Genomic DNA, 14,249 nt, shown 5'->3' on the forward strand with positions numbered 1-14,249 from the left:
CAGTCCGAGAGTCCCTCACAAGACACAGCCAAGTCCGAACCTGGGAGGGGAATAGATGGGACTTCCGCCAGTTCATCAGAAACCCGAACTTGACTAGCTGGGAAAGAACCAAATCCCTGGCAAGCAGACATGTGGACCAATCCAGCCAATCGTCAAGGTAGGCCAACACCCGAACACCTAAAAGACACAGACGGGCCACCATGGCCCAGGTGAGGCATGTGAACACGCGAGGGACTGGGAATCATCTAAGCGCCCAGCTCCAACTGACACCGGACCTGGGACAGAGTGGTCATCCAAAAGGAGGGGCAAAAAACCCAAGGGTTCAGACGGGACAAGTCCTGAATGAACCGCAGGTCTGCACAGTCCCATTTTGGAACTGGAAACAGGTGGGAAACCCACCTGAGAGACATAGTCATTTCAACCACGCCCAAGCTCACGCACTCCGAGACGACCCCGATAGAGTGCAGGAGAAGAGGCCTGCCCCATCAGCCTCGAAGGAGAAGGGGCCACCCAACACCACTGCAGGCCGTGGGAAATGATAAAAAAAAAAAAATCGTGAGACCAGGCACAAGGAAACAGAGCAAGCCTCTCTCCCATCGCTCCGTCATTGGGGCAAACACGCCCCACAGGGTTTCCCAGGGCCCTTAGACTGGTATCACTAAGGGTAAGCCCAGGCAGGGTACTGCTACCCGCCGCTCAAGTCTACCAAACTTCTAAAATTGAACCTCCAGGACGTGTCCACTCACACCCCCCCCCCCCCCCACCAGGCAGAAATAAAAATGAAAAGAAGAACCCCACAAGAGGACAACATACCCAGAAGGAACAGAGCCAGCCAGTGTAATAGGTGAAAACTAGCTGGGCAGTACCCCGTGTCCCTACCAGTGCAAAAACTACCACTTACCCCAAGGTAAACAAGGGAGGAAACCCCTCAACACACTCGGGGCAGTCAATCACCGAGCAGCGAGTCACCCCAACGTGACTTGTGGAAGATAATCCCAAGCCCCAAGGGCAATACTTACAGGGCACTCAGGGAAGGGAACCCTAAGCACATGCAGCCCGAGAACCTGTGAATATTACTCCCAGATCACACGCCACCGTACTGGAATCTCGCTCTAGACACAGGGCACAGCACAACACAGAGAATCAGGAGCTGGAGCCAAACAACTGTGCCACAATCACATTGGCCGAGAACTGAAGGGTGGATCACCGGCGCGGTGGGTCTTTGGCTCCCACTTCCCCCTCCCGGGGAGGAGGGAGCTGTGCACACATGAAGCACAGCTCATGTGACGTCGTGCTCTTTTTAATTTGGAGAGTTCTGTCCACTCGTTTGTCTATTTTAGTCGTTTTAACCAGAATAGGGGTTTGTTTTGAGGCACTTACCCTCTCTGGGTGCCTGGCCCGGTCGATGGCAGAATAGAATGCTTCCAACCACACGGGGGTTTCTATAGGCCATTGTTCCTCGTGCCTCTTCTGAGGGGGCCAGGTTCTGGCTCGTGATCTCTGGTAGGCCTGGAACTCCATTCACACTGACTGATGCCAAAGTCTAATGATATACATATCTGCCTGGATAGCTCCGGTGAGCCGAAGGGGTTACCCCTCCAGAAAACACCCAAGCTGACTCCAAGGGCAGGCAATTACCGAGCAGTAAAAGACCTCAGCAGAGGTAGTCCCCAAGCAACTTGTGGAAGATAACCCCAAGCCACAAGGGCAGTACTTACAGGGCACCTAGGGAAGGTAACCCTAGGCGCATGTAGCCCGAGTACTGGTGAAATTACTCCTGGCTCGCACACCACCATAGTACAGAAACACACCACAAAGCACAGCACTGAATAGTCTGGAGTCAGAGTCGCATGACCGCCAGAGGTCACATCAGCCACAGAACTAGGAGTTTGATAGCCAGCACAGGGATCTGGGGCTCCCCCTTGATGGTTGTGACGTCATGCTCGTTTTTTGTTTGGGGGAGGTCTGTCCAACAGTTCAGCTTTCAGTAGCAATATTTTAACCAGATAAGGTTTGTTTTGGGGTGCCTACATTTCTGGGTGTCTGACCCAGTCAATGACAGATATAGAATGCTTACAACCACATGGGGATTTCTAAAAGCCATTGCTCCTTGTGCCTCTCTGAAGGGGGGGGGCCAGGTTCTTGCTCATGGTCCCCAGTAGGCCTTGAACTCCATTCGCTTTGACTGAAGCCAGAGTCTAATACATTCATGTCAGCCCGGATAGCTCTGGGGAGCCAAAGGGACTCCATCTCCACCCCCCCCACCTCCAGAAATCAGTTGATTGACAGTTAAGAGACGGGGTCGAAAGAGCCAGAGCTCAACCCTCACAAACACAACTAGGCGAGTACAACTAGGTAAATACATTATTAGTGTTGGGTACTCTATACCAGGCAGCAGTATCCTATGGAGAACTTTTTACTCTATGTACTGCCTATGCAAATCTAGTTATTTTATATGCAAAACTAATTAATTATAATAATTAATAAGAAATAATTAAATTACATGCTATAGTACAGTGCAGTGAAACATAGAATTGTCCTTACTTGAGTCTGCATCTCATCCTGTCAGTAGCTATATCAGTGTTGAAGAGTCCTGTTGTAGAGCCTGTGCTGGTGGTGGATCCAACGCTGTTTACGCTGGATGTAATTGACCCATAGAGTGAGCAGCCATTGCGCTGAGCTGTTGACACTTTGATTTCAGGTACAGCTTGGCCTAATGCCTGTGTCATCTTCTCCAGCTCTAGAAATCAAAGTACAGTATTACAATAAATTAAACAATTATTAGAAAACATGGACACAAAATGATCAATCCTTGTTGAAAACAACTTCCATAAATGTCATTCTGCAATCAGCACACATTTCCACTCAAGTCACATTCACAACATCCTGACTGAATACCAATAGAGCTGAGAACAGTGACTAGCTGGCTGGCTGATTAAATAAATACAACTGTCAATATTGCTTACCATGTGCCAATGTCTGAAAAATTAATGAATCCGAGAATATTGAAAATAAATCCAAAATATATATAGTATGATGGAATCCAACCAATGCCTCCGATCACCTCTGGCACACATTATTTATTCATAGATTTATCATGTTATTGTGATTTTTGTTGTGCAATACAGGTAATTCCACATTAATACTATAAATAAGTACTGTATCATATTTGCTGAGAATTATAATCCAGATTAACTCACAAAGATGTAATACATACAAAAACACACAAAATGAATGATGAACCTTGGGCAGACTGATGGATCACTTATATTCAGGATACAAGAAATGCACAAAGAATCTCATTCATATTTTCCCCTACTGTGACTTAACCCTCAAACCGCTAGGGGTCCAAATGGCTTTAACACCCACAGGTGCAACAAAAAAAAAATTCCAAAAAATTCTTTCATCTTATAAAAGTGTTCATTTTTGTTCCCTGATCACGGAAAAAATAAAAAAAAAATCGTAGGTGGCATATTTTAGTCGCAATAGGGTAGGGAAGTCTGGCAAAAAACCAGCGTTGAATGTAATGAAACGCCATTTTCTGGGTGAGCCCCGGAGGCTCCCTGGAGCTTATCGGGCTAATGTATGTTATGTTAGACCGGGACATTAGCTATGGAGTTCAGACCTACCAGGGACCAGCGCCAGAACCTGGCCCCTTCAGAGAGGTTTCAGGGAGCAATGGCCCTGGAAAACCCCATATGGTTGGGGGTTTTCCTTATCTGCCATCGACCGGGGTTAGGCACCCAGAAAGGTAGGCGTAACAAAACAAACCCCACATGGTAAAAAACTACAACAAAAACCGAACAGAGAGGTAGAAAACTCCCTACAATCCCAAGGAAAACAATCAAACAATCAATTTACTGCCGCGCCGGTCGTCCGCGCAGCCCTACCCTCCCCCTCACCACGCCGGCTGCCGTCAGTTCGGAAACTAGGCTTCAACCAACGCGAAAAATCCCGCCGACCGGATGGGAGGGAGGGTATCCAGGGAGCCTCCGGGGCTCACCCAGAAAATGGCGTTTCATTACATTCAACGCTGGTTTTCTGTGGGGAGCCCCTACGGCTCCCTGGAGCTACATACCCAAAGAGAAGGAAAAATGGGACTTACCCGGGAGGCAGCGGCCACAAACTCCTCAACTCGAAGTCGAGACAACTGGCTGCAACCTGCGACCCAAAGCAACACAAGAACGACGAGGAGCAGGGACGTTCACCAAATAACAGGCGGCCAGGACCCTGTTCGACTTCCAAAATCCACGCGCCCGAATATGAGCCCAAGACATATTACCAAACACGGCAGCCAAAGCCGCAAACTTCCTAACGTCATGGGCGCGAGGATAGACTGCAGGCCGGCTAGACTTAATAACCCTGCGGACAACCTGGGAGACCCGAGCCCTGGAACAGGGAACGAGGGAAACCGGATCAACCCAAAGCGCATCCCCAGCCACTCCGGCTGAAGCGCGCAGGTAACGGCGAAGTGCAGCAACAGGACACAACACATGATGCACCCCCGGCCGAACCAACCAAGCATCAATGACCCACGGACCCCTCCGGAAAGCAGCCGTCTCGTTCTTCGCCAGAAAGGATGGAGAAGGCTGCAAACGGACAAACCGACCCCCAGGACCAAAAGAGCAGAAACCCCTGCGCCGGAGGAGAGCATGAAGCTCCCCTACCCGGCCCCCAGAGGCCAATGCCAACAAAAACAAAGCCTTGGAAAAACAATCAGGAACCGAAGGGGCCACCACAAACCGAGGAGAGGAAAGATAGGAGAGCACCCTGTCCAAGGACCAGGACGGCTCAGGCGGCGCATGAGCAGGCCGGAGGTGAAACATAGCACGGGAAAGCTTACGAAACGGGGCGGATGTGACGTCCACCCCGAAAGCGAGCTTGAGCGGCTCCGCCAGCGCCGCACGATACGAGGCGACAGTATTAGGCATCAAATGACGGTCCTGAAAAAGCCAAGTAAGAAAGGACAAAACAACCCGATCTGAAAGAAAAGACAACCTACGAAGAGCCAGAAAATGGTGAAAGGAACGCCAGGAAACTTCATACTGTCGCCTAGACGAAGCTCTCAGGTGGGACACCATCAAAGAAGCCACCTGATCACCATAGAAATGGTGATACACCCGCGTCAAAAAGACCAGACGCGAAGAGCAGAGGAGAAGGTCGAACCAGCCCCGTACCGGATCGGGCCAACCTGCTGAAAGAGGCGGAGCTGCAGGAAACGTCCCGGGTTCGGGCACCGAGCCAAAAGCACCGGAAACCAAGGCTGGGCCAGCCACCAAGGGGCCACGAGGACTACTCTCCCCGGGAATGTCTCTAACCGAACCAGAACCCGAAGCAACAGCTGGACCGGAGGAAAGAGGTACAGGTAACCCCACCTCGACCAGTCCTGCCGAAAGGCATCCACCGCGAACGCCTCGCAGTCGGGGAAGGGCGTCACATATATAGGGAGACGCCGGGACCACGCCGACGCGAAAAGGTCCACATCTGGGAGACCGTACGTCTGGCAGATCCAACGAAACGAGTCGTCGTCGATCGTCCATTCCGTGGACAGGGTAAGGAAGCGAGACAGACCGTCCGCCAGAACGTTTGACACTCCCCGGACGTGAACCGCACGGAGAGCCAAACCCCGAGAATCCAGCAGACGAACCACTTGAAGGGACCAACCCCAAAGAGCCAAGGACCGAAGAGAACCCCCGCGGTTCAGGCAATGAACCACCGGAGAACAGTCCGAATGGAGGCGAATGGTCGATCCCCGAGCGACCCGAATCCTCCGAAGCGCGAACCAGACAGCCGCGAACTCCCGAACCGTGCTGTGAGCCCGATGGAAGGACGGACCCCACCGTCCCTGGCCTGCCTGGTGAGCACTGGTCACAAAGCCCCAGCCGAGAGACGACGCGTCCATGAACACATCGAGCGAGGGCTCGGGAAGGCGCCAAGGCACCGAACCCCGAAAAATCCGAAGAGGAAGACGGTGACGCAGCAACCGACATAAGACCCCCGGAGGGCGAACCCAACGATCGCGAGAGAGGCGGAAAGGACGTCCCCGAAGGAACCAAAACAGACGCCGAAGCCAAACCCGACCCGGCGGGTAGACTAGCATGGCGAAGTTCAGACTCCCGCACAACCGCTCGAGCAACCGCCGAGTGACCCGGGACCCCTTCAGAAACAGCAAACGGCGGTCCCGCAGCCGCCGCAACGCCACCGGAGGGAGAGACAAGGAAGCGGTCCGAGAATCCCAAACAAGACCCAGCCAGGTCCGAACCTGGGACGGAACCAGATGGGACTTCCTCCAGTTCACCAGGAACCCGAACCTGGCGAGCTGGGAAAGAACCAAATCCCTGGCGAGCAGACAAGCTGACCGACTGGGAGCCCACACCAGCCAGTCGTCGAGGTAGGCCAAAACCCGAATCCCTAGAAGACGCAGACGGGTCACCACAACTCGGGTCAGACGCGTGAAAACGCGAGGTGCCAGATTCAGGCCAAAAGGTAGGCATCGAAAACGGTAAGCGTGACGCCCTACCACGAAGCCTAACCAGTCCCTGAACCCCGGATGAATAGGAACGTGCCAATACGCGTCCTTGAGGTCCAGGGACACCATCCAGGCACCCGGCTCCAACAGAAGCCGGACCTGAGACAGAGTAGTCATCCGAAAGGAGGGGCAAGGAATCCAGGGGTTCAGACAAGACAAGTCCAGAATGAACCTCAGATCCGCACAGTCCCGTTTCGGCACTGGAAACAGGCGGGAAACCCACCTGAGGGACGTAGTCGGTTCGACCACACCCAAGTGCACCCACTCCAAGATGACTTGACGAAGCGCAGGAGAAGAGACCTGCCCTGTTAGCCCCGAACCCCCCAAAGGAGGACGAGTCGCCCAACGCCACCGCAGGCCGGATGACACGACCGAAAAGGCCCACAAATCGTGGGACCAAGCGTGGGCAAACAGAGCGAGCCTCCCCCCCATCGCCCCGTCAACGGGGCAAACCGCGAAAGAGCCGACGCCCCTGACGAGAACCCAACCGTCGAACAGGGCGAACACTGCGCCGCCCAGACGACGCTGGCCCCGAAGGGAACAACGGCTCAGAAATTGGCACCAATGGCCCACCTCGACCAGCGGAACCCGAAACCCTGGCACGACCCCTCCGAAACTGCCGAGAACGACTGCTCCGGAGAATCAACAAGTCCGCCATAGGACGACAACTAGCCGAAGCCGCATGCAGAAACTGGGACACTGCAAACTCTGCAAACAGCAACGGACAAAAAGGAGACGAAAACCTAAGAGCCAGGGCCCAAGCGGATTCCAAAGAGAAGAAAGGGCAGTCTGCCAGCCAGGAAGACCCCGGAACCTCCAAACGCACCCAAGAACGGGAAGAAGAACCGAACTCAAACGAGGACGGATCCATAGGGGAGGCATAACCCGGGTCTTGCAAGAGGTATGCAGCAAGAGCTTCCCGTGCCACCTTCGCGGAGAGACGGGAAGTAGCAAACCCCTGTAAAGATGGAGCCGAGGTACCCAAAGGCGCCCGGAACCGAACCCGGGGAGGAGCCGAACCCAAATCATACTCATACAGGGAGGGAGGGTAAGAAAACCCCTCCCCCTGCAACAATAAACCCCGTGGGGAAGGCAAAAGCACCCAAGAGGGGTCACAGGGGGCCCAAGGCCCCCAGGCCGACTCCTCCCCAGCCCCAGGATCCCCTACGTCGGGACCCGGGGCAGAGCCGTCCTCCAAACCCTCTACCCCTGAAGAAAAGGTAGAGTCCAAGGGAAAGGCAGACAAGGGGGCCTGCTGGTGGGACCCAGAAGCCTCGGCAGGAGGAACCGGCTCAAATGCCTCCGTCCCCGACCCGGATGGGGCAGCCCCCGAAGCAGCCCGAGTCTCCCCACCAACTAAATCCTGTGCCAAAGCCGAAAACCGCATACGTTTCGGAGCCAGACACAGGGGGGAAGGTGCAGGAAGAACCACAGGGGAAGGACCAGAGGGCGTAGGAGTCAAAGCCATAGCAACCAACGCCCCCAGGTCAGGGTCCCTAAAGCCAAAACGGGGCAGCCTCGGGGCATCCAGGTGGGAAACCGACCTAGCGCGTTGCAATAACCTAAATCTAACATGCAACGCTGATGCTGCCTGTACTCTAATAGTACAGGCAGCCACTTCCTCACCAAAATGGCGGTTCCCAACCTACTCCTATTGCTGTTATTACACTCTATACACACGTTATATATAAGTATCTACATTTGTGTTCACCATAGCGAAACACTAAGCTGGTATGGTGAGTGCAGTTAATAAAAGGTGGCCACACACAGTCAGAAGACGACGCCACCACCCTTCCTCCCACAGCATTACTTCTCCCTCCATGGAGCACAGCGCTAAATATCACCACAATCCTGCTATTATCAGAATCCTGGTCAGTTTTATCACAGTCAGGGGTCTTCTGTAATACTATCATTGCTAAATAATAGCATAAACATATATTTGATGGCATTTGTAGGCGATGCAGTGGTTACAAGCTGAACAGCGGTACTGTGAGCTCGTGCTGCATGCGTCAGCCTTGGTTGCTCGCTCAATACTGACGCTCTCACACCCAAGAATGTTGGCCTTGTTTTTTTCTAGGTGACATCTGGCAACTATCGATCGTGGCTGCACTATAGCTGCCCCTATCCCAGGCGGGGCGTTTAAATTTTAGCGCTAAACACGAAATCATATATATATGACATGCGCGGTTTCGGTTTTGTCACTGAAAGCATATATATATATGATTTGCGTGGTTAGGGGCTAAATAAAAATGAGAAACACAGAGTTTCTTACTCGTTCACGAATATGTAATATACAGTGAAGAGTACCCAACACAACCAGTCTATACTCTAATATAGACTGCAACCAGTCTATACTCTAATATAATGTCACTTGAAAGCTGAAGTTCTCATCTTGTCTAATGTTACTCACTTTAAACAGAAAATGTAAGCTTCATTTAGTTATTTGATTCACACTGCTGTTTACATCTGTCTAGTTCAGCCATTATTGTAATGATTTGTGTAAGTGTTGACATTCAGGCTAGTATGAATTCAATGTTGACGTGTTAAGATGAATCAAATTCTTGTTCTAATTAGCCACTTACTAATCCTGATCATGGACCATTTAGTATGTTTAAGGAATGACATGATGTGCAAAAGTCTGCAAGACTGAAGATGGTATACCAAGAAGTGTGCAATTAAGAGCATGAGGGGAAGGCCAGGAAAAAGGAGAGCACACATGGTAAAAACATCATGGATTATGAGATATATAAAGAGACATTAAATTCAGCCACCCAGGAAATCAGATAAGCCAAACAAAACTACGAAAGAAAACTTGTGCAAAACATAAAGAAACATCCAAAGTCATTCTATGCCTATATATATAAAGAAAAACCACAACTAAGGACTCTGTAGGACCCCTAAAAGATGAGACTAACCAAGTAGTATTGGATGATAAAAGGGGAGCAAATACACTGAATGAATACTTTACATCAGTTTTCACACTAGAAAGATTGAATGACATTCCATCACCCATACAAACATTTGAAGAAGTGAAGAGAATGAATAAAGGAATATACCCATACCATGCAACACAATCAGGAAGAGCACTGACAAACTATAAGACTCAAAAGCCCCAGGTGTGGATGGAATTCAACCCAAAGTCATAAAGGAAATGGCAGATGCAGTATGCATACCACTACAACTCCTTTTCAAAAAATCTCTGGACCAAGAGGTAGTTCCCCTAGATTGGAAATATGCAAATGTTACCTTTATTTTAAAAAAAAAGGCAGAAAGAGCACGACAGAAAACTATCATCGAATCAGCTTGACATCAAATCAGCTTGACATCACACATCTGCAAGCTCATGGAGAGAATCCTAAGGGAGGGAATCATACAAACCTTCACAGAGAAAATTCTTGTAAAATCAATGCAACATGGATTTGTTAAAATTAAATCAGGCCTTACAAACCTGCTCACATTTCTGGAAACGGTAACCAGCTATTTAGACAAAAGACTTCCCGTAGAAGTAGTTTACATGGATTTTGCTAAAGCTTTTGACAAGGTGCCACATAAAAGACTGACAAGGAAATAACAGGTACATGGAATAAATGGGAGAATACTTGAATGGATAAAACATTGGTTAAAACAAAGTGTCGTACTAAATGGGAATGAATCTGACTGGAGCAATGTGGTAAGTGGGGGGCCACAGGGGTTCATTTTAGGGTCAACCCTTTTTGTCATATACATCAATGATATATTGTAGGGGCATCCAGGTGGGAAACCGACCTAGCGCGTTGCAATAACCTAAATCTAACATGCAACGCTGATGCTGCCTGTACTCTAATAGTACAGGCAGCCACTTCCTCACCAAAATGGCGGTTCCCAACCTACTCCTATTGCTGTTATTACACTCTATACACACGTTATATATAAGTATCTACATTTGTGTTCACCATAGCGAAACACTAAGCTGGTATGGTGAGTGCAGTTAATAAAAGGTGGCCACACACAGTCAGAAGACGACGCCACCACCCTTCCTCCCACAGCATTACTTCTCCCTCCATGGAGCACAGCGCTAAATATCACCACAATCCTGCTATTATCAGAATCCTGGTCAGTTTTATCACAGTCAGGGGTCTTCTGTAATACTATCATTGCTAAATAATAGCATAAACATATATTTGATGGCATTTGTAGGCGATGCAGTGGTTACAAGCTGAACAGCGGTACTGTGAGCTCGTGCTGCATGCGTCAGCCTTGGTTGCTCGCTCAATACTGACGCTCTCACACCCAAGAATGTTGGCCTTGTTTTTTTCTAGGTGACATCTGGCAACTATCGATCGTGGCTGCACTATAGCTGCCCCTATCCCAGGCGGGGCGTTTAAATTTTAGCGCTAAACACGAAATCATATATATATGACATGCGCGGTTTCGGTTTTGTCACTGAAAGCATATATATATATGATTTGCGTGGTTAGGGGCTAAATAAAAATGAGAAACACAGAGTTTCTTACTCGTTCACGAATATGTAATATACAGTGAAGAGTACCCAACACAACCAGTCTATACTCTAATATAGACTGCAACCAGTCTATACTCTAATATAATGTCACTTGAAAGCTGAAGTTCTCATCTTGTCTAATGTTACTCACTTTAAACAGAAAATGTAAGCTTCATTTAGTTATTTGATTCACACTGCTGTTTACATCTGTCTAGTTCAGCCATTATTGTAATGATTTGTGTAAGTGTTGACATTCAGGCTAGTATGAATTCAATGTTGACGTGTTAAGATGAATCAAATTCTTGTTCTAATTAGCCACTTACTAATCCTGATCATGGACCATTTAGTATGTTTAAGGAATGACATGATGTGCAAAAGTCTGCAAGACTGAAGATGGTATACCAAGAAGTGTGCAATTAAGAGCATGAGGGGAAGGCCAGGAAAAAGGAGAGCACACATGGTAAAAACATCATGGATTATGAGATATATAAAGAGACATTAAATTCAGCCACCCAGGAAATCAGATAAGCCAAACAAAACTACGAAAGAAAACTTGTGCAAAACATAAAGAAACATCCAAAGTCATTCTATGCCTATATATATAAAGAAAAACCACAACTAAGGACTCTGTAGGACCCCTAAAAGATGAGACTAACCAAGTAGTATTGGATGATAAAAGGGGAGCAAATACACTGAATGAATACTTTACATCAGTTTTCACACTAGAAAGATTGAATGACATTCCATCACCCATACAAACATTTGAAGAAGTGAAGAGAATGAATAAAGGAATATACCCATACCATGCAACACAATCAGGAAGAGCACTGACAAACTATAAGACTCAAAAGCCCCAGGTGTGGATGGAATTCAACCCAAAGTCATAAAGGAAATGGCAGATGCAGTATGCATACCACTACAACTCCTTTTCAAAAAATCTCTGGACCAAGAGGTAGTTCCCCTAGATTGGAAATATGCAAATGTTACCTTTATTTTAAAAAAAAAGGCAGAAAGAGCACGACAGAAAACTATCATCGAATCAGCTTGACATCAAATCAGCTTGACATCACACATCTGCAAGCTCATGGAGAGAATCCTAAGGGAGGGAATCATACAAACCTTCACAGAGAAAATTCTTGTAAAATCAATGCAACATGGATTTGTTAAAATTAAATCAGGCCTTACAAACCTGCTCACATTTCTGGAAACGGTAACCAGCTATTTAGACAAAAGACTTCCCGTAGAAGTAGTTTACATGGATTTTGCTAAAGCTTTTGACAAGGTGCCACATAAAAGACTGACAAGGAAATAACAGGTACATGGAATAAATGGGAGAATACTTGAATGGATAAAACATTGGTTAAAACAAAGTGTCGTACTAAATGGGAATGAATCTGACTGGAGCAATGTGGTAAGTGGGGGGCCACAGGGGTTCATTTTAGGGTCAACCCTTTTTGTCATATACATCAATGATATATTGTAGATGAAATGTTACAAACATCATCATCAAATTTGCAGGTGACACTAAGATCTATGGTAAAATGCCAAGTGAAAATTATAAGAGACCTTAAAAAGAGATCTGCATGATCTCCACAAATGGTTAGAAGACTGGCAAGGGCTTTTTAACCCTTAAACTGCGCATGGCGTATATATACGCCCTGAGTAACATGTCCCATGGTGCGCATGGCGTATATATACGCCATAGGGTGCCAGGCCTGATTCAAATGGCCTGCGGCTACACGGGGTTCACAGTAGCTTCCTCAGGGCACTTGTAAACAGATGCCATATAAAAAAAAAATCGTGGGCAATATTCTCAGGTGTGAGAGGCACAGTACTGTTGGAGCAACCAAGGCCCGCGCACACAGCATGAGCGAACAGCATTGCTGTTGAGCTTGTGACCACAGCATCGCCGAAAAATGTCAAAATATATATATAATTGTTATTATTTAGCGATGACAATATTACAGATGACCCATGACTGTGATATAAATAACCAGGGTTGTGATAATAGCAGGATTGTTGTAATAATTAGCGCTGTGGGAGGAGTGATGCTGCGAGATGGAGGGAGAGCATCGTTTACTGACTGCGTGGCTAGCTGTTATTGTTTGCATTCACCATACCAGGTCAGTGGTTCTCTATGGTGAACACAAATGTAGATACTTATATATAATGTGTGTATTAGTGTAATAACAGCAAAAGGATTATGCTGGGAGGAGCCATATGGGTGACGGAGGTGACGTCGTCTGCACGATTTGTCTAGCTGTTTAGAGGGTGGCCACTCTGCTCTTTGGGCGCACTACAAGCTTAGGTGTACAGTTACGGTGCATAAAACATGTAGATATTTATATATAATATGTGTATATAGGGTAATAACACTGCAAAAGGTATTGTTGGGGGAGAAAGTTTAGTGCGTGTGACCTTGAAAGAGTGAGGGAGCCGCCAGCCGCCATCTGTGTATAGCGACGACTCTTAGTGCCTGAATTAACTATATCAGCTTAGCTGTACAGTTGTGGTGAACAAAATATATACATACTTATATATAACGTCTGTATATAGTGTAATAACACCACAAATGGTATTGTTGGGGGAGAAAGTTTAGTGCGTGTGTTGAGGGAGTGGCAGCGAGTGGCTGGCTGGTGTGTGGCGGTAACTCCTCGTTGCTTTTCGACTCTCAATACCAACTTAGTGGTTCGTTATGGTGACCAAAACATGCCAATACTTATATATAACCTGTGTATAAAGTGTAATAGCAGCAAAACTATTTGTTTATTGTTTTATAAACATAATAATTGAATCACTAATATGCACATCATACTTTTGAGTATAGCGATTATTAACCACTTTTATTATATAAATATATTACAATACACACTATTGAATAATATTACTGCAAAAAAACTAAGAAAAAATCAATCGGAGACATTGAAACAATTAGGTAATAATATCTTTGTGGCAACTCCCATCTGTCAACGCGGGTGATGCTGACCGGGTCTGACGACCGCTCTGTCAACGCCCACTTTTTGCCAGACTTCCTCGGTCAATTCCGCCCAAAATATGTCACCTACGATTTTTTTTTTATTTTTTCCGTGCTCAGGGGACACAAATTAACATGTTTAGAAGACGAAAAAAAAAATTTATTTTTTTTTTTCTTGCGCACAGGGGTGTAAATGTCCCAAGGACCCCTGAGCAGTGTAAGGGTTAATGTCAAATGTTTTTTAATGTCGATAAATGACCTTGCAT

General features: G+C 47.6%; 1 protein-coding gene across 1 annotated transcript in view; it reads right to left on the minus strand.

Annotated features, from left to right (window-relative positions):
- LOC123771642 (mucolipin-3-like) overlaps positions 1–14,249 on the minus strand; it is a 240,139-nt gene that overhangs the window by 209,924 nt on the left and 15,966 nt on the right. Inside the window, exon 2 of the mRNA XM_069313231.1 lies at positions 2,545–2,740. Coding sequence (XP_069169332.1) covers positions 2,545–2,740 — 196 coding nt within the window. The remainder of the gene's footprint in view (positions 1–2,544; positions 2,741–14,249) is intronic.

Source organism: Procambarus clarkii, chromosome 75 (assembly GCF_040958095.1).
Source record: "Procambarus clarkii isolate CNS0578487 chromosome 75, FALCON_Pclarkii_2.0, whole genome shotgun sequence".
Taxonomy (NCBI): Eukaryota; Metazoa; Arthropoda; class Malacostraca; order Decapoda; family Cambaridae; genus Procambarus; species Procambarus clarkii.